Source organism: Sturnus vulgaris, chromosome 8 (genome assembly GCF_052056855.1).
Source record: "Sturnus vulgaris isolate bStuVul1 chromosome 8, bStuVul1.hap1, whole genome shotgun sequence".
Taxonomy (NCBI): domain Eukaryota; kingdom Metazoa; phylum Chordata; class Aves; order Passeriformes; family Sturnidae; genus Sturnus; species Sturnus vulgaris.
Window position 1 is genome coordinate 1,757,946 of NC_142250.1, and position 24,278 is coordinate 1,782,223.

At 45.0% G+C, this 24,278-nt stretch overlaps 1 protein-coding gene across 4 annotated transcripts; it reads left to right on the plus strand.

Annotated features, from left to right (window-relative positions):
• The first annotated feature begins 1,349 nt into the window (after positions 1 to 1,349).
• LOC106857314 (hexokinase HKDC1-like) lies at positions 1,350 to 19,534 on the plus strand. 4 transcript variants are annotated; one of them, XM_088168686.1, is made up of 19 exons: positions 1,350 to 1,485; positions 1,696 to 1,895; positions 5,125 to 5,287; positions 7,675 to 7,823; positions 7,903 to 8,022; positions 8,805 to 8,900; positions 9,929 to 10,028; positions 10,628 to 10,811; positions 11,086 to 11,241; positions 11,975 to 12,208; positions 12,631 to 12,935; positions 13,133 to 13,281; positions 13,366 to 13,485; positions 15,027 to 15,122; positions 15,214 to 15,313; positions 15,896 to 16,079; positions 16,791 to 16,946; positions 17,656 to 17,889; positions 18,466 to 19,534. In XM_088168686.1, exons 2-19 carry the CDS (start codon positions 1,833 to 1,835, stop codon positions 18,608 to 18,610), a joined length of 2,754 nt encoding a protein of 917 aa, XP_088024812.1. In that variant the 5' UTR covers positions 1,350 to 1,485; positions 1,696 to 1,832; the 3' UTR covers positions 18,611 to 19,534. The 4 variants fall into 4 exon arrangements, with proteins under 4 accessions (XP_088024812.1, XP_088024813.1, XP_014738791.1 ...); XM_088168687.1 differs by having other exon boundaries at positions 1,358 to 1,552; XM_014883305.2 differs by lacking the exon at positions 1,350 to 1,485 and having other exon boundaries at positions 1,659 to 1,895.
• The last annotated feature ends 4,744 nt before the right edge of the window (positions 19,535 to 24,278 follow it).

Below are 24,278 nucleotides of genomic sequence, written 5' to 3' on the forward strand. Positions count from 1 at the left end.
GAATAGAGGAGAAGTGAACCGTGCTTTCTGGCTGGTAGTGTGGCTTATTTTCTTCTCTCTTCCCTCTCAAAGATCAAAAGCCTAATTTTAGAACAAGCCCTATTTATGGACTGCTCAGCCACTCTGCTTTACACTTGTTCTAGAAGAATGGAAAATAAATAGAGCTGGCAGGGTCTCCCAGTGTCCAGAGCTCATCCCTGGTGCAAGGCAGGAGGAGAAAAAAAGAAAAAGACCTTTCCTAGCAGAGGTTCTGTGTGATTTGTCTCTGCAGAGGGAGTTCCCCTTTCAATCTTTCCTCGTGATCAGAAGCTGAAAAAATGTGACCTGTGACTGCTGCTGATGTTCAGCAGAGCTAACTCCTCCTGATCCCTGCCTTCTGACAGGGTGGGCAGAGTCCTCTTTCCAAGACTGCTGCCGAGTATGGAGTTGAGTGTTGGTTTGTGTGCCTGTGGGTTATATTCCTATATATACAGCCCACCATGATCAGTTGTACTTTCTTCTTTTAACAATAGCATGAGATTGTTGGGTCCACTCTAGGCTATGAACTGATGTAGCCAGACATCCTTTCTGCCTCTGCCCTTCTCTGGATCTCTAGACAATTTTCTACCACTCAGTAGTTGTGTTTCGCCACATTACTTGGCATACCCCTTCTCCTTTCCTCTTCTCCCCCTTGCTGCTTTTCTAATCTAGCAAAGTAATTTTTAATTGTTACCTTGTTCTGCAAAATTTGGGGTGCAGTAACTGTGCTCAGTTAGCTGAACAGTAACTGGGGGGAAAAACACTTTGCATGTAGGTGTAATTTGAGAGTGAGCCTCTAATTACACCATGAAAATGCCTGGTTTGGTTTTGTTTTTTTCCCCCCTCTCCTTTGTGTCAGCATTTCACCGAATTTTCTTCTGATGATGTTTCCATAGTCCATATCACTTGACACAGTGACAAAATCCTGGAAACACTTGTGTATTCAGAATGAATTTGAGAGTGATGGTTAAAGGCTCTGCCAAAATCTGATGGTGTAAGGAAGCTGCTCTGTGCTGCCAGTTAAAGGCATCCTTCCAGTGGGACAGCCTGATACCCACGCTGCTGCCTGCTGGGTTCATCTCTCCTCTCCCCAGGTTTTGCAGGATCTTCACTGGTCTGAAGCTTTGGATGAAGGGAGGAGAATCCATCCAAAACCTCTCTGCTGGGAATTGCACAAGAGGCATTCCAGCTGGGGGCAGGGGTCGGTGTGTCTGCTCTTTTACACAGCTGAAGCTTAATTGGTACAAAGCTGCAGATAAGGGTGCGCTGTGCAGAGCTGGAGTGAAGTTAATTCATGCAGAACAGCTTGTCTCACAAGTGGGAGCGCTGAGCAGAGGGAAGGAGGCTCCTGGAACCCTTTAACTTTGCAGATTCCCGGCAGCACTCGGCTGCACGCAGCAGCGGTGGGAGCCTGTCAGCCCCTGGAATGAAGAGGGGCAGGCTGCGTAGCAACTGCACTGAGAAGTGGTAACAATTCCCAAGTGGGGCAGTAACAAAATCGATTTTTCTCCCCTTCAGCTTGGCAGCTCTCCAGGTGCCTGCTCTGGCACAATGAAGTGTGTAGCTGGGGAGGGAGGGACTTTGGGTTGATGTGGGGGGGTGTGATACAAAGAGGCAGAAGTTTAATCACTGACCTGATCACACTGGATGGATTTATTTCTGGACTCAATTTCCCAGGAACTTCACTATTCCACACTGGGGAAAATGCCTCTGCTGAAGTTGCTCTAGCTCCAGCTTCATGAATAAAGATCTGTCGCTTTGGAGTTATTCACAGCAGCTCTGTCACTACTGACTCATCCATCTGCTTCAAGAAAATGTTTGCTGTCCATTTGCTAGCTTTCCATTTTACAAAGCTAAAAGAGGATCAAATAAAAAAGGTAAGATGCAACGTTAGCTGATTGCTATTTTAAGAACTGTGTTACCCAGATACGGAAGGGTCTGCCTACGTAATGCAGACCATATAATGGCATTATCCACTAAAACCATTCAACCAAATGGGGTAGGAGGTAATGAGACCTTAAACCACCTGATGAGTGTGAAAATAGGTCTGGTTTTCCCTGCACATTTACAAGTGCTCTCCCAGTAACAGCAAATTCTCTTCAGTAAGGGGAAGTGCTTAAGCTTTACCTGGCATGGTGTGGTAGAGCCCAGAGGACAGAAAGGACGACTCTTGCTGAGTTGCTTTGCAAGTGTAGCATGAATGATGGGATTCCTCAGTCTGAGTGGGAATCAGGAGTCAGTCACCTAGCAGGAATAGGGAAAACCCCTGTGGTCTTTGGTCTGCTGAGATTTGGGAGAGATTTCCAACTGTTTTTGGGGTTCCTGTGCCTCCTCTCTGATTATCCAAAACTGGCTAATCACTCTGATGTTTATAAGTGTGACCTTTAGTTGCAGTTGGAAAAGCTCGAGATGGCTCAGATCTGAAGCTATCAGTGCTGGGAGTGAGCTGCCTAATGGTTGCTCTTCCTTAATCTACTTTCATAGCCATGCTGAAATGGGTTTTTGGACTTAGGTGTATTGTAAGACCATGTGAGACCTGTTAAGCTTCATGGGTCAGAGGTCCTCTGGTTTGTGGACATGTCCCCAGCAGGTCCTCTGTATTCCTGGTGTCTTCATTGAGTGCTGTCAGGTGGCCATTGCTGCCAGGCTCCATCCTTTGGTTTTCCAGCCAGGAGCTGGGAAGGTGGGAGGTGGGGCTGTCTGCATGGTGGGAGATCCAAGGTCCTGGTGTATAGATCCACTTGCATCACTGAGCTCATCAGCAAAATGAGCAACTCTGGGATCTCCTGCCTGTGCCCAAAACGTGGAGTGGCTTGTTCCCAGGAGGACTTCTTCCATTAATTCTGTTTTGGAGAGAGGCATTCCAAGAGAGGTACTGGTATCTCAACAATCAGATGTCTCTGACTCAGTCATAGCCCTTGTATCCCTAGGAGTTAATGTGATCAGAAAAAGGCCTCGCTGCCCCTCCCCTCTGTGAGGAGTTGATCTTTTATCTAGACAGTACTATTTCTTCTTTCTGTTTACCAGGAAAGAGAAAGACCTTGTGGAGCAGTGCTTGGGTGTAGTGGGCTTTGCAGAGAAACATCCAGCTTGTAGTTGAATGAGGACAGTGGAGAGGAGGGAGCAGAGGAATTCCAGCAAACCCATTAAAAAAATCTTTTTGCTCCTCACACTTCTCTTTTAAGTAGCTTAGGGTAGGCTGTAAAGAACATAATTGGTTTGTCCCTTATTAGAAAGAAGGAATGTCTTCCCATATCTCCCTCTCCAGGCTTATTTACTCTGATGCAAAACCAAGAGCCTGCCTGCCATGAAAACAGTGCTATTTCCATAAATGAGGCAAGGCACTGTTCCTGTGCCATGGGAAAGGGACAACCCGTTTAGTTTAGCACAGCCTGGCCATTCCTGTGTTTACAAGTAAATGGTTGTGGGAGCAGGGCCTTGCTCAGGCTATGGATCAGGCTGGAGAGCCAGCAGGCTTTACTGGGCTCTGTCTTATCTAGTTCCTTGGAGAGGGCAGTCTGCTCCAATGGTTGTAGGTAAACAGGGTGGGGAGTGCAGTGTCTGTGTGCAGAGGGAGCTAGTGAATGTTGTCTGCAAACAGACACGGTAATTTTTATTACTCTTGAGGACTTTTTGCCCCCACAGGAATTTCTGTCACAAGGCTGTTTGGGCCTGTGTCAGAGGGCATGAGTGCTGTGTATCTCCAGTCACTGTATTTTCTCCAAAAAATCAGTATGGGTGCATAGGCTAAGATGATGGATCCTACACAGGGGTGGGGCCTCAAAAAAACTTTGGAAGAAATCAAGCAAACAAAGGCTACAGAGATGAATCTGAATAATGGCCTTTTCAAGGCAGAGCTGTATCCAAAGGCAGCTGCTGCTCTAGGACAATTGTATGTTGCAGTTTAACACTTTCTCCTCTGTGTGTGTTAAGTAAATGCTGGAGTGACTTTCTGATCCTGGCTCTTTCAGGTGGGTGATTTTTGACCATCAGTTTAAAATGGGACTGTGAATAAGTAATGAGTTTGTGCCTCATTAAAACAGGTGGCCAGTCCAAATTACGGCAGAGACCAATTTATCCACAGCCTGCATTGCCCTCTGTTTAAACAGTGCAACCTTTTAAATCCTGCCATATCTCTGGTGGGACTTGGTTTGTGTCCTTCCAACCTTCCAGACCTCCCTGTGTAAATGGCACTGATGAAATGCTCTGAACAGATAAAGCAGCCTAGCAACATAGCCCATGGTGCAAGAGCTGAGTGTCTGTAGTAGCAAAGCTACTACCAAAAAAAAAATTTTTTTTTTCCTGTGTTATTCCTTTGTTGTATCCAGCTATGTAGTTTCTAGGCCACACTACTTATAGTCCTGCAGGTATGTATCAGTGCCAGCAGCATGTGGTCCTTAAGGAGAAAACCTTTCACTTTGCCCTGATGAAGCTGTTCATAAACACTGATTAGCTTCTCTGCCAGTTTGTTTGAATAAGCTGCTTCATAGATACTTTTGAATTCTTTTATATTCAACTGGCTTCTATTTTGATATATTCTGTGAGTTACAGACCTTTAACAAAGGGTATTGATTGCACCCAAAAATGTGTTTTAGATGTAATCCTAGAATCACAAGAGAATGGAGAGCAGAGCTGGAGTGAGAATAAGGCTTTGAGTTCCAGCCTGGCATGCCAACAAAGTTAATTGTCTGTGGAGTGAAGCAGTAGCTGAATAGATGTTTTTGGGTTGTGGCTGACACGCTTGGGTACTGATGGCATTTTCTGGACCCGCCTCAGAGAGGTCAAATTCTCACCATATTGAGATACTTTGCAGTTCTAGTTCATTACATCTATAGCAGGAGAGGATGGTGTGAAAACAACTTGTCAGGGTCTCAAGCAAATCTCATAGATTGCCAAGTTACTGAGTCATCCAGAAAAGATGGCCAACTTTTGGGCAGTAATTCACCAAGGCTGCATGAAACATTTTCAAAACAAAGTTATTTTAGAAGAGTGAATGTCCTGATGATGACCTGCAGCTTGCTTGCACTGAGAGTCACAAGGTGCTGAGGCTGGAAATGAAAGGGACAATCAGCAGCTGCCTCTGAGTAAGAGCTCCCATCTCTGCAGGTTGACAGGTACCTGTACCAGCTGCGGCTCTCTGATGATGTGCTGCTGGATGTGATGGCTCGATTCCAGGCCGAGATGGTGAAGGGGCTGGGCAGAGACACCAACCCCACGGCCACAGTGAAAATGCTGCCGTCCTTCGTGCGCTCGCTGCCCGATGGCTCAGGTGAGTCCCCCTGCTCCAGCTCAGCACTGCTGCTTGAGCAAAAGGAGCTGCTGCCAGCACTCACAGCAGAGACACAGGGCAGCCAGTGGCTCTGGGTTGCTGCCTGTCTCACTGAGAAAGCACATGAGTGTGCTGAGCCTGGGGGAGTGCTGGCAGAGCGGGGGTTTTTCCTTGCGCTGGGTGGATTTTGACCTGATGCTGCTCGTTTGAGGAAAGGACCTAGTAAAGTGCTCAGGAACAGCCTCTCCCATGCTCTGAGCGCAGACCTTGCTCTAGGAGCTGTGGCTGGACATGGCAAGGGCAGCCTCTACAGCTCAGAGCCCTGCAGTGCAGTGTGGTGTGGTCTGCCCTTCTTGGGGCTACGGGGAGGGCAGGATACTGCAGTGAAACCCCTCAAATTGCCCAGTGACAGCGACCTCGGAGCTGTGATCCCCAAACTCTGCACTGCTTTTTCTAATTCCCCAAGAAGTGATCCTTTCTGCCTTTCCTTGCCTTCTCCCTTGGGAAAATCTGCTTCTGGATGGGGGTCTACCAGGAAATTGTCTGCTCTGCTGCAGCTGAGGTTTGAACTGAGAGGGAGAAAGTGCAGTAGTGTCCTCTGGGAGGATGTGGTGTGAGGTAGGAACTGAAAGCTCATCTTGTTTGGACAACTATGCACATCCAAAATAAGTCCTCAGGTGGCTCCTGGCACTGTAGCCTGACAGAAAATTATATTTTCCCCAGGTTTAACCAAGTTAATTTGTGCAAGACTCTTGTCTGGCCTAGGTCAGGCCTCAATGTAAACTAGCTGTGCAAAAAACTGAAATGTTAGCTTTGTACCTCATTTCCATGTGACTTTATTCCTTCTGATCGTAATTTCTCTGGAGTTAAATGATCAATAACAGCTTTAATGGCATAAAGAAGGTATTTGAAGGCAAGTCCCTTGAAACGAGAGAGAAATTATTCACAAGCTGACTGGATGGAAGGGGGTACTCTTCCTTTGCTGCTAGCTTTGTCAAAGAGAAAGAAGTGCTTCCTTAACCCTTGCAATCTCAGTGACAGTCACTGGTCCTGAGGTCTCACGGGTCTCTGATGCTGTCCTGGAACAGCAGGGAGCCCCTGAGGCCAGGAGAAGTGGAAAATTGCATGTAGTGTCATCAGTGCTTCAAGAGTGGATGTTCCTCCAGACCAAGGTTGGACAGTGCTCTCCTGGCCTGTGTGGCCTTTTCCAATGTCAAGGACAAGCTGCAGCATCAAGCTGGGCTATATCTTATGGGCACACTGCCTGCTCTAAGTATCACATTGATTTTTCTGTTTTTGCTCTCTTGAAAAAATTCTTGTTGGTTATTTTACTTCCAGACAGGTTAAAACTTCCAGCAGGTTTAAACAGCTCAAACTTGGATGGTTGTTCCCCATTTGCAATAGCAATTAACTTCGAGATTTTTTTTTATGCCCTCAATGTTGCTGACTGAAATGAGTCATATAGAGCATCTTCAGTTTTTCATTGTTTAGAGATTAATGGTCTGACTAATATCACAGTTTACTGAATAACCCAATCTGCCTCCTCACCTTTGATAGCTGACCATGGTATTTATTACAGGTAGAATTTCCTGCTTCCTTCCCTTTCAGGACCAGATTTAATAAAATTGGATCACATGTTTGGACTATGGAACAAAGATCATGCAAGGCTAGGCACATACCACTGTGTTTTCCTTTTGGGAAGGGCATTTTTCCTGTGTGTGGCATAAACAATTGTTTTATTGTAGCAATGAGGCCAAACTGTCCTTCCATCTGAGGTTTGCTGCTGGAGTTGTATGTGTCTGAGCAAGCCTGGGAAACAAAATGGTACTTTCACAGAAACACCAAAAGACATTTGAAAAGGGTTGTGTTGCTTGACTTTGGGGAGCAAATTAGCTTTTCCTCACCTGGAATTTCACTTCTGCACTAGAGCTGAATATTAACATATGCCTGCAAATCCTGCATCCTCTGCTGGATACAGGTAATGGTCTCACATTTTGATTGTCCCACATTTCAGGTGACAGTTTTGCAGCCTCCGTGTGCTCTGGTTGGCTTTGCAGTAGCTTTGGTCCTTTCTTGCTGAAAAGCTCATCCTTCTGCAGCTTGAAAATACGCTGCTGTGGAAGGAGCAGGGTGCACAAACCCAAACTGCCAACTAAAAATTGAATTAGCTATGACACAGCAAGCTAAAAGGAGAGGCTTGATAGCCTTGCTTAGAGCTTCCAGCTCTCAGTCTTTCTGATGCTCCCAGGATTACAGGGATAAGGATCTGCCATGATGGGGCAGAGGAGCCTGTGGCTGAGGGAAAGCCCTGGGCTGTGGCCATCAGCCTGGCACCTGAGCCACGCTTGGTGGCCATCCCCAGTGATGGTTGCCCTCTTGTGTTGCAGAGAAGGGTGAATTCCTGGCTGTGGACCTGGGTGGCTCCCAGTTCCGTGCCCACCAGGTGAAGGTGTTTGATGATGGGAGGCAGAGCAGCCAGCTGGACAGCAAGTGTTACCCCACACCCAAGGAGGTCACACAGGGCAGTGGAGCTGAGGTAGGGCACTGCTGTGCTGCTGCTGTGCTGGAGCTCCTGCCTGCAGGACACAGCCCAACTGGCCTCTCTTTTTGGGCAGCTCTTTGATTACATTGCTGACTGCCTGTCAGACTTCATGGAGACCAAAAACCTGAAGCAGAAGAAGTTACCTCTTGGCTTTACGTTTTCTTTTCCGTGCAAACAGACCAAATTGGAAGAGGTAAGATGCATAAAGAAATACTCTTGTCAAGCTGAGCTCCTTGCAGAATCTGCAGAAGCTGTTGAACGCTGGTATTACCCTGTGCCTTTTATGTGGGATCATCTTTGCATAGCTCTCTAAAGGAGGCATGGATGACTTTTAGCATTTAACTAGACTTGACTACCATTCATTTCTCATCTCAAGGCAGCATGATCTTGAAGCTAAAGCTATTCTGTTGTTTTATCAGTACCCAATTCCACAGGAATCACGTGCCCCTGTATTAACACTGTTAAAAATAGACTTTTGTGTCTTGAAGCATCTTTATGTTTTTAATCACTCTCAGTTTCTTTTATTTACAGTTGATTCTGAATAGGAAATGCCTGTAGCTGAGCTGCTTGAGACACTTCTTGGGGAAATGAAGAGCTGGTTGCAATTATTTTGTGTTCTCTCATTCTAGCCTCTCCTATTTCTAGAGGTCTGTGCTTTGGGTTCCAGTCCTGCAATTGCTTTTTGCTTAATACTGTTAGATTGTGGTCAGCATAGGAAAGCCACATGTGCTTTAAATGAAGCACAGGGATAAACATTTACAGAATTGGGACTCTATGACTGTACCTTTTTGATGGTGTTGGTACTGACAGGCACCCCAAGTTAAGAAGATCTGCTCTGACTTATTTTTGCTCAATTTTAATGTGTGGATGTCTCTACATAGTGGACTTCTCCACACACTTTAGTCTTGACTGGCTTTTTGTGGTTTGTGTGCTAAACTTTGTGTGCTTTTGGGTCACTGCACTGTTACTTTTCAGGGGGTTCTTCTAGAGTGGACAAAGCACTTCAGGGTCCGAGGGGTTCAGGACACAGACGTGGTCAGCTCTCTGCGCAGGGCCCTCCAGAAGCACAAGGCAAGTTCTGGACCTGCAGGGGCTGAACCTGAGCGTCCTCCTGGGAAATCAGCTCTTGCTCTGCAGGTTCTTCTTGTCAGACACCCTTCAGGGATGCTCAGTAGCATGTGCCCAGCAGATCTGAGTCTCTCTGGCAGCTGTAACTCAGCAAGGGCAGCAGCTGCACGCTGATAACCCAGCCTGCCTGGGGCAGCTCCCCAGCATTGCCCCACTGTCTCAGCCCCAAGGGAATCTCTTGTGAAACCACACAAAAGTCGGGTATAAAACACTCAGTAGCTTCACACACTGTGGTTCACAGCCTGGCTTGTGGGATGAAGGTTGGTAGGGGGAAACTACCCCCTCATCTCAGATTGGCATGCTTAACTCTCCCAGGGCTTGCCTGTTCACTGCAGTCTGTAGGATGGAGCCATCGATTGCAATTTTTAAGGTCAGCAGAAAGATATGATTAAATCTGCCCTTGAACTAGCATTTAGCCTTTGAATAGCACTGTGTTTTCATACTTCTGAAATGTTTTCATGTTTGGTGCTATTGCTAACACCAACTAGGAAATACAAGACATCTTTCCATATCTTGATGACTTCATAGTAAAGAGGAAGCTGCACAGCCTTGATGGAAAGACTTTCTACTTGAGTGTGGTATTGCTGCACAGCTGTAGCTGCATTTCTGTGGGTTTTCTCTCCCATTTGGTGGGCTCTGCTCAGGTGGTAGGATATTATCCTTTCACACCACCCATAAGCACAGTATCACAACATTCACACCAATAACATGTCACATTTCTGGGAAATGAGGTGGGGTTGGGGAAAACAAGTCCTTCAAGCAAAGAGGCTGGTGAAACACCTGAGAATTCAGAGATACTTGTAACCTCACAGGGTTGTGGGAAGAGTGATGTAAAAGGAAGTAGTGTCTTTCAGCCGAGGAGTTTTCCTGAATGAGGCCTTCAAAGTGCCTGCATGCCTGTGTTTATATACACACAGGAGGCTTTCTGAGCTTTTTTCCCCCCTGTTAATCACTCATCTTTATGCTATTAGGACATAGATGTTGATGTTTTGGCACTGGTCAATGACACGGTGGGAACCATGATGACTTGTGGATATGATGACCAGCGTTGTGAAGTTGGACTCATAATTGGTAATTTTTCCTGTTCACCATGAAGGGTTTTTCCCCTCTCATTTGTTGAATTACTACAAATCTGGAGGAGGTGGGAGTTTGACAATACAGGAAAGAGCAGAAAGAAAATGGGAAAAACAATGGTTGGGTTTTCAAGCCTGGCTGCCTTCTGTAAAGCAGCTGTTTTTATGCTGATCACATTGCCATCAAATACCACAGTCCCCATTTTGTCTGGGCTCAGTTGTGACCAGCATACTAAACTTTTCTGCTGACTGTATAGAAAATTACTGCGTCTGTCCAGAGAAAGCTGAATTCCCCTCACGTCTGGTAGTTTGTACTCACTATGCTTTCCACAATTTCTCCATTTCATGCACCATGATGCCTTTTATTAGGCACACAGAAGTACAGTTGAAAAAGACGAAAATGTTTTTAAACAAGCCGAGCCTTAGAATAATTTTATTTTTTTCTGGTTCACTGTGAAATGGTGATTTCACTGGTGCAGGTGGCCTGTATTAGCATCCTGTGCCACAGGGTTATGTGTTTGTGTTTTCTTCCCAAGCCAATATACTGATTTATTCCCAAAGATGTAGAACAAACAGTAGTTCATCCAATACCCACAGGGACTGGCACCAATGCATGCTACATGGAGGAGATGAGGCACATCAGCCTGGTGGAAGGGGATGAAGGCAGGATGTGCATTAACACAGAGTGGGGAGCCTTTGGAGATGACGGTGCTTTGGATGATCTCCGCACAGAGTTCGATCGGGAGCTGGATCTGGGATCTCTCAATCCTGGAAAACAACTGTAAGTGATTCCCTGACAGAGCTCTCAGAGAGCTTTTCCAGAGCCAAGAGCCCCTTTGGAGCAGGAATTGTCTTAAGTGAACCTGAGATGACTTGATGCTGGTTCTGTCTAATTTCCCTTCTGGGAAGGGTGAGCACCTTCCACATCTCCCTGCTCCAGGCCAAGGGATTGCTCATGTGTTGTTAAAACCGGGTGGTTCCTCTGATATGATGCTGTGGAGGGCTAAAGAGAGGAGCTGGTGAACACCTGAACTCCTTCCTGTGCTCCATTCCAGGTTTGAGAAGATGATCAGCAGCCTGTACCTGGGGGAGCTCGTAAGACTCATTCTCCTAAAAATGACGAAGGAAGGTCTGCTCTTCAATGGGAAAGTGTCAACAGCTCTGCTTACTAAGGGCAAGATTGAAATGAAACACGTGTCTGCAATGGAAAAGTAAGAACTTGTAATACATTCTTTGAGGGGAGCCACTCTCAAACTTAGTCTGTCAATAGCACAGCAGTGATAATGAAAGTGTAGTTAAAATCTGTGAGTGCTGGGAACAATCCTGAACTGTTCAACTTGATTTTGCTTTTGCCCAGGAGAGAAGTTGACTTTCCTGTAAGTAGGAATTGGTGTAAGATAGTTTTAGCAAAGTACCACAGTAGCAAGAGGTGTATTGGTAAACATCCCAGATGCAGATTGTTTAAATAACCCCTCTGGAGGCCTGAGTGTGTGGGATGATTTCTGCAGTTTTCAGCCTCTCTGATGTGGGAATACTGGGGCTGTGGAGATGTAGTACAGATTACAGATCAGCTAATGGGTGACTTCATGGAAGACTTGGATTCTGGTGTTTTGAAGCAGAATCCTGGTCCTCACAGGCACTCCAGGAATTATTTTCTTTGTTGTATTGAGTGAAGCTGTAGATCTGTTCTCGTGCTCTCCTTCTTTGGACTGTTTCATCCCTTCTCTTCTTGGCTAGCTGATTGGTCTCACCAAATGCTGAACCCCAGCAAGCAGCCTCTCTCCCCTGGGTACTTTTGGGAATGCTGTGGGAAACACATTACTGATTTATGGGAACCAATTATGTTGGTTATGCCGTGGTCTCCTCTCATTTCTTTTTGAGCCAGGGTATTATTTATATGTTTTTGCATTCGGTGGTGTATTCATTCTTTTGTTTTGGGGCTAGGTACAAGGAAGGTCTGAGCAACACAAAAGAGATCCTAACGGAGCTGAAGCTGTTTCCCTCCGAGGAGGACTGTGTTGCTGTCCAGCACGTCTGCACCATCGTTTCCTTCCGCTCGGCCAACCTCTGTGCCGCCGCCTTGGCAGCCATCCTGACCCGGCTCAGGGAGAACAAAAAGCTGCTGAGGATGAGAACCACTGTTGGGATTGATGGGGGACTCTACAAAACCCACCCCAAGTGAGTGACTAAAGAGGACCTGATAATTGTTGCCGGTGCTAAGAGCCTCCACCTGCACGTGAGAACTGCCGCCTTTGCTTTAGCTTTGGGGCAAGGTCTAACTGGCTTAGTTACTGCAAATCTATCCGGGGAGCTTTAAAATTTGGAGTGAGGTGGGGAAAACATGGCCTGTGGAATAACTGTGTTGGAGGAAATGCAGTTGATTTCTCAAGTGACTCCTGAGCTTCTAGGACACTTGCAGTTCACTGCGAGTTTTTAATTTTCTTTCTTCTCCCTCCACGCCTTCTACGTTTTCGAACCTGTGCTTTCCCAAACTGGAAACTTTCCCCAGCTCTTCACCCGAAGTGCTCGGAGCTCTGATTGCAGGCAGAGAGGCAAGGTCTGTAGGGGAGCCTAAAGGAGCCTCTCTGTCCCTCTGCCAGGTACGCCCAGCGCCTGCACAAGGTGCTGAGGAGGCTGGTGCCCACGTGCGAGGTGCGGTTCCTGCTGTCGGAGGGCGGCAGCGGCCGCGGGGCTGCCGTGGTCACGGCCGTGGCTCGCAGGCTGGCAGCCCAGCGCCGCCGCCTCGACGGCGCCCTCGCAGCCTTCCTGCTGCCCCCAGGCACCCTCCGGGAGGTGAGGGACAAAATGAGGGCTGAGCTGGAGTACGGGCTCAAGAGGGAGACGCAAGGCAAGGCCACCGTGAAGATGCTGCCCACGTACGTCTGCGGGACGCCGGATGGAACGGGTGAGGTTCCTGATCCACCTGGAGGTGGTTGGGCACGGTTGGGGATTTATCTTCTCCAACCGATCCTTCCTGCTGTGTTATCTGTTACCTTCATCTCCCCCGTGGGAGAAATCAATTGTGCTATCATCAGTATGTCATTGACTGGCAAACGTGATGCTGGAAGTACCAAAGTGTGAAATACCTTTCTCCTCCTTCAGAGAAAGGAAAGTTCCTGGCCCTCGATCTCGGTGGCACAAATTTCAGGGTTCTGCTGGTCAAAATCAAAAGCGGGAGGAGAAGATCGGTGCAAATGTATAACAAAATCTTTGCCATTCCTCTGGAGATCATGCAAGGGACAGGAGAAGAGGTAATCTTAAACGATTGTTTATTCAGCCAAGGCCCATTGTATGGGATTACTTGTGAGATTTATATTCTTCTTCTTTCCTTCCAGCTCTTTGACCATATTGTCCAGTGCATAGCTGAGTTTCTGGAGTACATGGGGATTAAAGGTGCTCGGCTTCCTCTGGGCTTCACCTTCTCCTTCCCCTGCAGGCAAGCCAGCATTGACAAGGTAAGAACTGCAGCACAGGATGGGTCAGATGGCAGCTCTGCATCTGCTTGGTAAATGACATCATTTTGGGCAAGGGTGACGTGTTGTTTTGGAGAATTTACTGCTTTGCTTTGCAAATTAGTTGTGATTCATGAGAAAGTTATCATCCTATGTTATCCATCTGCCTGTGGGAGGCAGAACTTTCACTTCTTGTCTCTGGTAAGTGGTGGACGTGACTTGCTTTGGTTCTATAAAGATTAAGCCCTCGTGACAGCAAGATTTAGTGCATATTTTTAATAACCCAGGCATCTCCTTATGCTGCCTTAACTCTTCAGTGACAAGAGACAACAAATGGCTCCTTCTGCTTGCTCAGCCACAATCCCAGGTTGTTTTCCAAGCTGTGCTGCACAGCTCTGACTGTGTAACTTCTGCACTACATTGGCTTCTTTTTGTTGAGTGTCACTGGGCAGACCTGAACTCACTTATTCAGCTTGGAAGAGTTGGCTTTTTGACAGATATCTTATATTTTATCTTATCAGATTTTATGTAAGAAAAGATGGTTTTTATGAATTACTAAGAGAGCAGGGGATTTTGTGCTGCTTAGTTCTAGTCAAATATGTAGGATGTTGGGGAAATGAAACACTGCTACTTTATTGAATGTTTTTATGTCCTGGTGGGGGTTCACAATAGCTTCTAAGCCTGGAAACTAGTCTGCTCTGTCTCAGTTTTCAGCTCACAGTTGAGAGTATAGCAATAGGACTTGGCCTTTTGTGGAGACATGGATTCATATGCATTCTAAACCCACAGCATAACATTCCTAATCATTTGTCAAGACCTGAAGTAATTTCCACAGTCTTGGTGGCAAACTGAGTGAGACACATCTGTGTTAGGATCCCATAATATGTTGCTCTGTGTGTTTGGTCTTTTACTGTTGCTAGAACTTGAGGGTGTTTCTTAATAGCAGCTTTTTCTCCCAGTTGTCTTCTATTTTTTTTTTCTTTTATTCTTAATTGGACAGACAATCCAGAGACACTTAGGAAGTATAAACCTAATTACTTCATGTAACCTGGAAATCAACTTCTGTCAGGCCAGGTCACTGTCTGAAAAGAAACAAATTAGTGTTGCCTGGAAGTTGTGGGATCATACCAAATGTCCTTCAGTAAACGACCCAAAAATTAACAGTAGATGTTAATTAATGTTTGAGGGGTGTTTAATGATTTCCAGCAAAAGTATTTTTTGCAGTCTTTCCCTCACAGGTCATACAATGCACAAGAGGTGAGATGAGATTTTCCAAATGAGATTTAGAAGGTACTGAGTGCAGTGCCTTGATAAATAGCTGAGTAAACTCGGAGCCACCACCATCAGCAGCTGGGTAACAAAGATACAAATGCACAGCCTGCAATAGACACCCACAGTAACCTGTCCAGGGAAATACATTATTTGGGGAAAAAAAAAGGAAAAAAACCAAAAGCATTGAGGTGGGAGGCAAGAAAAAGCTGATGGTTGCAATGTACAGTCTGCTCTTTGTCTTCACTTATGACCTTCTTTCTCTTCTGTTTCAGGGAACACTTGTGGGATGGACAAAAGGATTCAAGGCAACAGACTGTGAGGGGGAAGATGTTGTTGATATGCTAAGAGAGGCCATCAGGAGAAGAAATGTGAGCTCTTTTCTTCTGCTCATTTTGGTGTATTTAATGCACCCTCACTCTTCCTCTGGCATTCCACTACTGACTGTGGCTCGTGTTTTAGGAGTTTGACTTGGACATTGTAGCAGTGGTGAATGACACTGTGGGGACCATGATGACTTGTGGATATGAGGATCCAAACTGTGAGATTGGCCTTATTGCAGGTACAGTGATGGTCAAGTGACCACTGTGAGAAGGAGGCACCAATGCAGAGCTGGGCTTTGGGATCTGTAAAGCAGCACCTTTTATTCGAGTTTGATATATGGTGTTATTAGTTGCTTGGGGTTCTGGGCAGATTTTTGTGGTATTCAGCAGGAAACTTAACAACACCTGTAGCAGATAAGTTCCTGAACCTGTTGGACCTTTGGTCATATCTCTGGTGGTGCCTAAGAAGTGTAGGCAGGGTAAAAAGAATACAAGCAGATAGAGCATGAATTCCTGTTTTTGACAAGTGCATTCATAATTACTGTGTAGCCAGGCCACAGACCGTGGAACAAGCAAATATTTTTAAAAATCTGAATGAATTTTTGTTGGGCTTTTTAGATTACTCCCCCAACAAGTTCCCCCAAGTTTTAATCCAGAAATATATCTAAGCATAGGATCATAGAATGGCCTGTGTTGGAAAGGACCTTGAAATTTGAGATATGGCAAAGAGAACTTTAAGATGAGCACTGCAATCATCTTCCATAAGTTTCTGGTGCTGCTTCACTTTCCCAGCTGAAATCTTGTCATTTCTTTCCTTCTAGGAACAGGCAGCAACGTTTGCTACATGGAGGACATGAAAAACATAGAAACAGTGGAAGGGAATGAAGGAAAAATGTGCATTAATACAGAATGGGGAGCATTTGGTGACAATGGCTGCATTGACCACATCAGGACAAAATATGACAGAGAAGTAGATGAAGGCTCCCTAAACCCAGGGAAACAGAGGTAAACGTGGTGGTCCTGATGCCAAGAGCCTGATGAAGTCAGTCTTCAAGAGACACTGGCTGCTTTTTAAAATGTGCTTAATGAATGAATAATCAGAAAGGAAAATTTAATATTGCATTTCTTTTGTTGCTTGGTAAGTAATCTGGATATAAAAAAAAAACAAACAAAAAAAGAAAGAAAGAACCAAAGACATACATTGTTACCACAGCACTGTTTTCATCTTAAAGCCTTACCAAACAGTGCAGCTTTTAAGATTTCCCTGCAAAGTCTAGGCCATGCTTTGTTCCTCCTCTTAGGGTGATTTTTCAAAGGCAGAATACAACTCAAGCAAGACCATAAGCTGAACTTGACTGTTCCTTGTTGGGTAAAGACAATATTGATTAGGTGTGACTCACTGGGGAATGCATGCAGGGACAGGGAGGAGTTTCACTTCAGTTTGGACTCTGGCTTTAACATTATATTCTGTTTTCTTTTTTGCAAGGGCTTTTTTCTGCTTCTGTTATCATTTGGCATAGGTAAATATATTGTAATTACTGTTTGCACTTGAAGTCACTGCAACCGATTTTTGATGGTTGAAAAATGGAGTTTAATGGCTACTGCTCTGCAAGCTTGGGTTGCTTTTTGAAGAGTTCACAGGACATGTCATACCACTTATACTGAACAGAACTATCTCTTTAAATGAACATTTTTATTCCTCTTTTGACCCAACAGGTATGAAAAAATGACCAGTGGAATGTACCTAGGTGAAATAGTAAGGCAAATCTTGATTGACTTAACCAAACAAGGGCTGCTGTTCAGAGGACACATTTCAGAATCACTCAGGAAAAGAGGCATATTTGAAACAAAATTCCTGTCTCAGATTGAGAGGTAAAGTTGTTAGATTTACATGGTTTAAATCCTTAAAGTCTTCTGGGACACCTAGAAAACAGTCATTTTGCAAGGGTGAGGAGCCCTTCCCTTTAAGAAGCCAATTAAGTCAGTTATAGTTTTCTTCTTTGTGCATCCCCCACCTCCAGAATAGAAGTTAAAAATGAGGAACTGGGGGAGTTACAGAATTATTTTTGTAATTATATGAATTATCATTTCCTGTCCACACAAATGGGTTATCTCAGATGCCTTAGCCATCAAGCTAAGTGTTTCTTGTGGGAGGACTTAAGATAGTCCTTAAGAAAGTGAGTGATATGTGAAATATGTGCTTACCTATACCTATAGCAGATGAATATGTGGTATACCTATCTGTGCATGACTGCAGTGGTCTCTAGGCTGTTTGAAACTCTTTCTGCTGTGGAAATCCTGGAAAGGAGTGTCTCAGCCTTGAGATCTAAAGTCAGTCAGGTGGCTGATCTGGCTCTGCTCCCTCCTGACTTTGGGAGTTGGATGAATGACTGCTGTTCGTGCCTAGGAGATGCAGCCTAACACAGCAAAGGGCACGGCAGGAGCAGCTTTCCCACCTGAATCCAGACAGAATTCAGCCTTAAAAGAGCTGAAGTGGTCCCATTTCCTTTGGACCACACCTGAGTGAGGTGCTGGAGCTTTCCCTAACGCCCTTCTACTCCCTGTGCTTCCCTGCGTGCAGTGACCGGCTCGCCCTGCTGCAAGTGAGGCACATCCTGCAGCAGCTGGGCCTGGACAGCACCTGTGAGGACAGCATCATCGTCAAGGAGGTGTGTGGAGTTGTTTCCCGAAGAGCTGCCCGGCTCTGTGGGGCGGGGCTGGCTGCTGTCGTGGAGAAGAAGAGGGAGAACCGAGGAGTGGAGCGCTTGCAAATCACTGTTGGAGTAGATGGGACTCTGTACAAGCTCCACCCGCAGTGAGTGCCACTTCCCTTTGCTGTTTGCTCCTTTGCACTGTGATAACATACCTGGCTGTACCAGCTTTCTGCTGAAAGGATTAAAAACCTGATTAAAAACACATTTCCCTGCATTTTGTCATTTCCCTTTCCCAGCCATAGGATCGAAAATTGTAAAGTCAGCTCCAGTTACCACTGGGAGGCTCTTTCCTCTGGGATGTTGAGTGAACCTCATACTTATTTTCCAGTGTTTTGGCAGATTTCTAAAATATCTGAGTCTCCCACATGGAAAGCTGTCTTGAGTTTTTGGAGTTGGGTCAGTATTCTGTGAGCAAGGCCTAGAAATAGATGCATTAGCTTTTGAGCTGGGAGAAGAGAATCTCCTATGTGAGCAGTGTGTGGCATCACACTGAACGAAATCTAAGTGGAGAAATAAAAATTGGAATCTATTTGTGTACAGAAATCTGTGTCTTTCATGAATAGGAGAAAAAGCTAAAGAAATTAATGGCTGAGGTTTTGGTTCCTTGCTTATAGGTGAAGATCTCAGACCAGAAATCAGCTGCTAAAATATTCTGTTTTCTCTCCCTTCCCTTTCAGTTTTTCTACGGTCCTGCAGGAGACTGTGAAGGAGCTGGCACCTCAGTGTGATGTGACTTTCATGCTTTCTGAAGATGGAAGTGGGAAGGGAGCTGCCCTCATTACTGCAGTTGCAAAAAGATTGCATAATGTTGGACAGAAGTAGAAATGAGCAGTCAAGTAATTTCAGCCCTGCCAGGCGTGTGCAGTAGGGATTTGCTGAGTGGTGATTCAGGATAGCTTTGCCAGACACAGGTACCTTTTTTTTGGGGGGAGCAGCTGGTTTTCACCAACCAGGATTGTGGATTTTTGTCCTTGGGTAACTTGGATTAGGTGTTTCTGCTTCCCACTGGCATTATGTCTTGGCATACCACAGCCTACTCACTTCTGTACTTCCTGCAGTGCATCTCTAATGCACATGGGAGAGTGAAAACAAAACAAACAAAATCAACTCAAATGTGTCTTTTTATGCACCACAACTGAGTTTATCACCTGTTTCTTAGGATTCATGTGCTTAGTTTTGTCTTGGCCTGGCTCAAAGAATATTGAGATTCTGATGTTGCATCTTATCTAGTGGACATATTTGTTCAGTGCTTCACAGGTTTTACAATAAATTTGCAAGTGAAATAAATTAATGGACTTGGTCAGTGATGCTCCCCCCCCTGCTGCACTGGTTGCAAGTGTAATGTAAAGGAAAAAAAAGTGATTCCACAGAGTATCAGTTTGTGTCAAAATATGTCAGTGTATCTGAGTCACATGAAGCTAAACCAGTGCTGGATGGATTCTGACTGTGACTGATTCTTTTGGTACTGAATGAGAGAGAGAATGTAGAAGGAGATGCAATGTGTGTGTCAGGGCTACACACAGGGTATCAAACAGGCCACCAAAACAGCTGTGTAGAGGGGAAAAAAAATCATCACCTGAATTTCTGAAAGTCTCCTCTTTGTTTTCCCTCTGTTATCTTCTTGCATGTTCCTGAGAGAATGGTTTCCATTTTGTGCAAAGGAGTTTATCCTTGGTTTTCATTTTCTGTTGCCTGCTGCTCTGCCTCTTTGTAGTCTGTTTGTAAATAAATCTTTGCTGTTGTGAACTTTTGCTTCTCTGTCCAGTGCATCCTCTGAGCTGTGGGAAGAACGTGCAGGCAAGTGGGAGCTTTCTTAAAACCTAAATTTTTAAACCTTAACCTTTCTTTAAATCTAGTACTCAGGAGCACTTCAGTGATTGTGGACAGAGCTCATGGCCTTGTGTGACCAAATGCCCCTCACCTGATTTACCCAGAACAAACCAAAACAATAATATGGGACAGAGAAGCAGCAAATCTGTGTCCTGCCTGTTCTCAAGTGTTCCTGGATCTCTTTTAATCCTCTCTTTGTGGGTATCTGCTTCCTTGTGGGCTGACAGCAGAAAGTGGGGCCAAGAAATGTGCTTTAAGCCTAGTTAGGTCAAAAAGTAACTGCAGGGGAATAAGCAGTTTACTTTGTGTAATAATCTGTAACAAGGCTGCTGATGGGTTTAAATTTAGCAATCACAAATTCAAAATTGGAAGCTACAGACTTTTGCTGTTCTGTAGTTTTTAAAAAAACCCAAAATGTGTCAACAGCTCTGTGTCTGTGTTGGAGTTACTGGATTGGTAGAAGATACTTGAGAATAATTTTCACTTCTGATGGAATTCCTCATGGTGCTGAGCTCACTGTACCAAGCAGCTGGGAACAGACAACTTGTGAACTCATATTATGTTTAATGTTCTTCTCCTTTTGTCAAGAAACTTAGTATTTTACTTTTTCTTTATGTTTCAGAATCCACAGAGCTGCAGAAACAAACCTTCCTATGTAGTTAGGGCAGTTATCTGGAATGGAAGTTTGTTGCTGGTTATGAACAGGTTAAATTTGGAGGGGTTGGGTATAGAAGGAAAAAAAAAATCAGATATTGAGTCTCTGAGGGGCCTAGAATGGCTTTTCCTGGCTGTTTTAGGCCCCAAAGGGAGAAACAGGGATTTCAGCAGCTGAAATCTTGTACTGTCTGTGTGGTTTTGGGACTTTTTGGGGGAGTGGATTCTTGGATTCAGCCAATCTGTAAAAGTGCACCTGTGGATGAAATATGTGCCTGCACATCTGGAATGAGGTGATGCAGACTTGCCCCAGGATGGCCATGTGAGTATGGTGCAGAACACCTTTTGTACTTTTATTTCAAAGCCTGTTCTGCACAGGTGGAATGCACATCAGAAACAAATCAAGGTAAACCCCTCACATTTAGGAAGAAATCCTGTCTTGGTTAGATTTTTCTTTTCAGTCTTTTTAGGAAATGAAATACTCACACAAAGTCAGTTTACACCTCAGCTGCAGTTATTCCTTTTTCTGCAGTAAACTAGGACCACACAATAATATTTCTTTGCATGTGCACTTTTGGGTTTTTTTTTTTTTCCCAGTGAATCTGTGGGATGGCCTGTGGACTGGGAGGGCTGTCTGAAAGGGAATATGAGCAAAGCTTTGCTGGGCAGCCCTGCAGAAGGGCAGGGTTGGGCCACTGTGGGATTTTTATCCCACCAGGAATACAAACTTCACTTGTGCTTTCACAGGCATCCCACAAACACACAAAGCTTTGGCTTCCTCGAACCCAGAACTTTCTCCATGTGGGTAATGATGCAGCATCAAGCTCCTGATCCTGTCAACATGTGGAAACTCAGCAACTGGTGCAAACTTGCAATCTCCCTCGTACAGATATTAAACTGCTGAAGCAAAACACTTCTCTGCTATCTGTGCCATCATAGTGGTGATTCAGTTCAAAGCCCTAGCTCACAATAAAAGTAGAGGCCTTCTATTAAATGTAGCACAGCAGTGTGTGCTGCACTCCATCACATGGCATTGTTAGTCAGTATAAAATAAAATGGGATTGTTCTGGTTTTACATCTTAGATTTTAATTTTTCTACTTTTCTACTGCTTCTTGGATAGCTTTCTGATGCTTCATTTCTGCCTGCTTTCCCTCCAGTTACAATACATTTGGTGCTTGAATGTATCAATTCTGTTTCCATGCTTCTTGAAGACATGAACATCTTTTGTCACATCTAGCTCACACATGTAATTTGGAAAGTTGGAAGATCTTTAAATCACAGGTGTGACAGAAATATTACTGAGAGAAGGAAATAAGGTTTGTGCCTTTCAGAAATTCCCAGTAGATGGTTGCAGTTGCCTTTTCATGCACAGGGAAAAACTACACCTAAATATGTTGTTTTGCCAGCTAGAGACACATTTTGGTGGCTGTAGATTTGGACAGTGACTCATAACCCATAATAAGAGAAAATGCAGTAGCAGCTCAGTGGTGACATATTCCCTTTGTCACTCTGACAAAGTTCAAAAGTAAATATAGGGTCATGTGGAAATCCTTCAGAAAGCCTGATTAGCATGATCTCCCTTCTTGAGGAGTCAATATGATATAGGATTAGCAGATTAGTGTAAAGGAGTTTGAGGCTGAAATGTAGGTAAATAGCAAAATGGAGGTATGGTTTCTTGCATCTTTCTTGATTTATTTTTTTGTCCTTGGTGAAATGAAGTGGCTTGGGTTGGAGGTCACCACAGGAATTAGGTGGAGGGAGAGCAGGAGATGTGGTCAATGTTGTCCTGTTCTAGGCAAACTTAGAGTTTCTCTAGAAAGGACCAGCACTGCCTTGAACTGTCATTGTGGGCTTATCCAGAGCATTTCTCAGACTTCTGATAAATGCATAGATAGATATAAAATAATAATATAAGGGACCTATTCCTGTACACAGGTGGCCTGTTGAGGTGAGAGGAGGAAGGGAAATAAGGCAGATGTCTTCTTTGTCCCACCACTGAATCCACTCCGTAAAGCTGATGTGGAAAGCAAGATATAAAACCACCAAAATTTTAATTAATGTTTTCCTTTCTCTCATTGATACTATCACCTTGCAGGTGCACACTGAAGGTGCTGTAAGCATGATGGGTCATGTCTGTCTGAGAGGGGAATGCCAAAATAATTTTGATCTTTAACTCTCTCCAGATGCCAGCCCCATCCCTGCTCAGCATTACACTTCACCTGCCTTGCACAGCCCAGGCACCTCTAGAGTCAGTAAAAGCTGTGTTCTGTGAAGGGAGAACAGATTTGCTAAGAACCCTGGTAAACATGGGTTCCTCCAGAAGGCCCTTCCCTCTGGCACAAGGAATTGGCTGCAGGAAAATGGAGAGAGGGCTCCAGGTGGGAGGATTCCTGTGCAGGAGTTGAAGAACCAAATGTTGGGGAATCTTGGCAAGGGAGGAGTGGAAGAAGGTCCTTTCAGTCTTGATCTTTCCTGACTTAAAAATCCCAAATCTAAAAGAACCCAACCTTCCCAAACAACCCAAATTCTTATTTTTATCTAGAAAAGTCTAAGTTAAAAAAACCCCAAAGTTATATTAAAAAAAAAAAACAACCAAAAGAGACGAGAGGGAGACTGAGTCTGTTTCACTGCCACTATATTTTATTTTCTTCTTTTGCTGAAAAGGAGAAACGTTGTTTGAAAAAAAGAGGAGAGATGTGTGAAGAGTATGGCACATCAACAAAGCTTCCCCATAAATTTGTTGCTGCATATCAGAACAACTTTAAAGTAAGTCTTAATAGTGGAGAACAGCAATGCAAGGTGTGGAAGGTGAAGAGCTGTTAATTACAAGGACTTTTCAAGGGAATTAACCGAGTTAAGTGGTTGTTAATTGGGAGGGGAGGCAGTGGGGTTGTTGCCTTACTGGCATCCATTTTATTTGGACTTGGAGGTGAGATGCAGCTCCCAGCCTTGGGCATTTCAGAGCAGGGTTCTGCTCTCAAACCCACCAGCATTATTGATTCAGTTTCCTTTTCTGGGGGCTGTTTTTGTTCTCAATTTGCTGCTTGGCTCCTCAGCTTGCCAAAGGTTTCTGTGCACCTGGGAAGCCCCTGTTTCCCATAGGGGTGGCTTGGCCAGGGATGCTGTGCCATCTGTTTAGGGACAGCTACATGCCAGGCCATTGTAGAGGAATGTCCTCATCGTGTCAGGCTTGTCCCCTGCTGGGACCTAAAAAAAGGCTGTTCTGTGCTGCCACAAGAGCTGGAGAGCAGGGAGGTGTGGAGGGGATGAGAGCCATGGGGCTGAGCTTAGCCCCTCAGTGCTCATCCTGGGGCAGCAGCCACCTCTGGCACGGGTAAAGCACCACTAGGATTGGGATGGAACTGGTTAATGGAGCAGACCAGCTGGGGATGGACAACTGGGTCATAGAGGGGAGCTCTCAGCAGGAGGAGAAAAGGGAAAGGCATGGGGGGAAAGTCTGTGAGGGTCTGAGCAGGTAAACAAGGAAGGTGCTTTCCCAGCAGGCACGGCCTGAATACTTCAAAGTGGAAAGTTACGGACGCTGATTTGGGAGCAGCAGCTGATTCTGGAAACAGATGGGATAAATACTGGCATGAGAGAAAAAAAAAAAGTCAAAATGCCTGAAGGGCACATCTGCTGTGGGCAGCGATTCTGCAGGAAATGCAATGAAATCAGAGAGAGTTGAGGAAACTGGACATGAGCACGGTTCCCAGAGAAGCCAAATGAAAGCCAAGGGCCTGGGAAGTGCCTGTGACAGCGTGCTGAGAATTTGGCTTTCTTTCCCTGCCTCTGCAGTGAAGTAGCTGTGTTTAATGTGGGCCCGAGTCTGGCTGTGCTGAAGGAATTGTAAAGGTGTTTTGTGTTCCGAACTCAGAAATTCTGCTCCAGAGCCTTTTCTGTTGCTTTCAAGTGTGTGTTTTCAGAGCAAGGTCTAAAAAGGGTTTTCAGAGCTGTAGGTCTAAAGCTCAGTCTGTTAGTCTGAAATTTGAATAATTGCATGGTCAT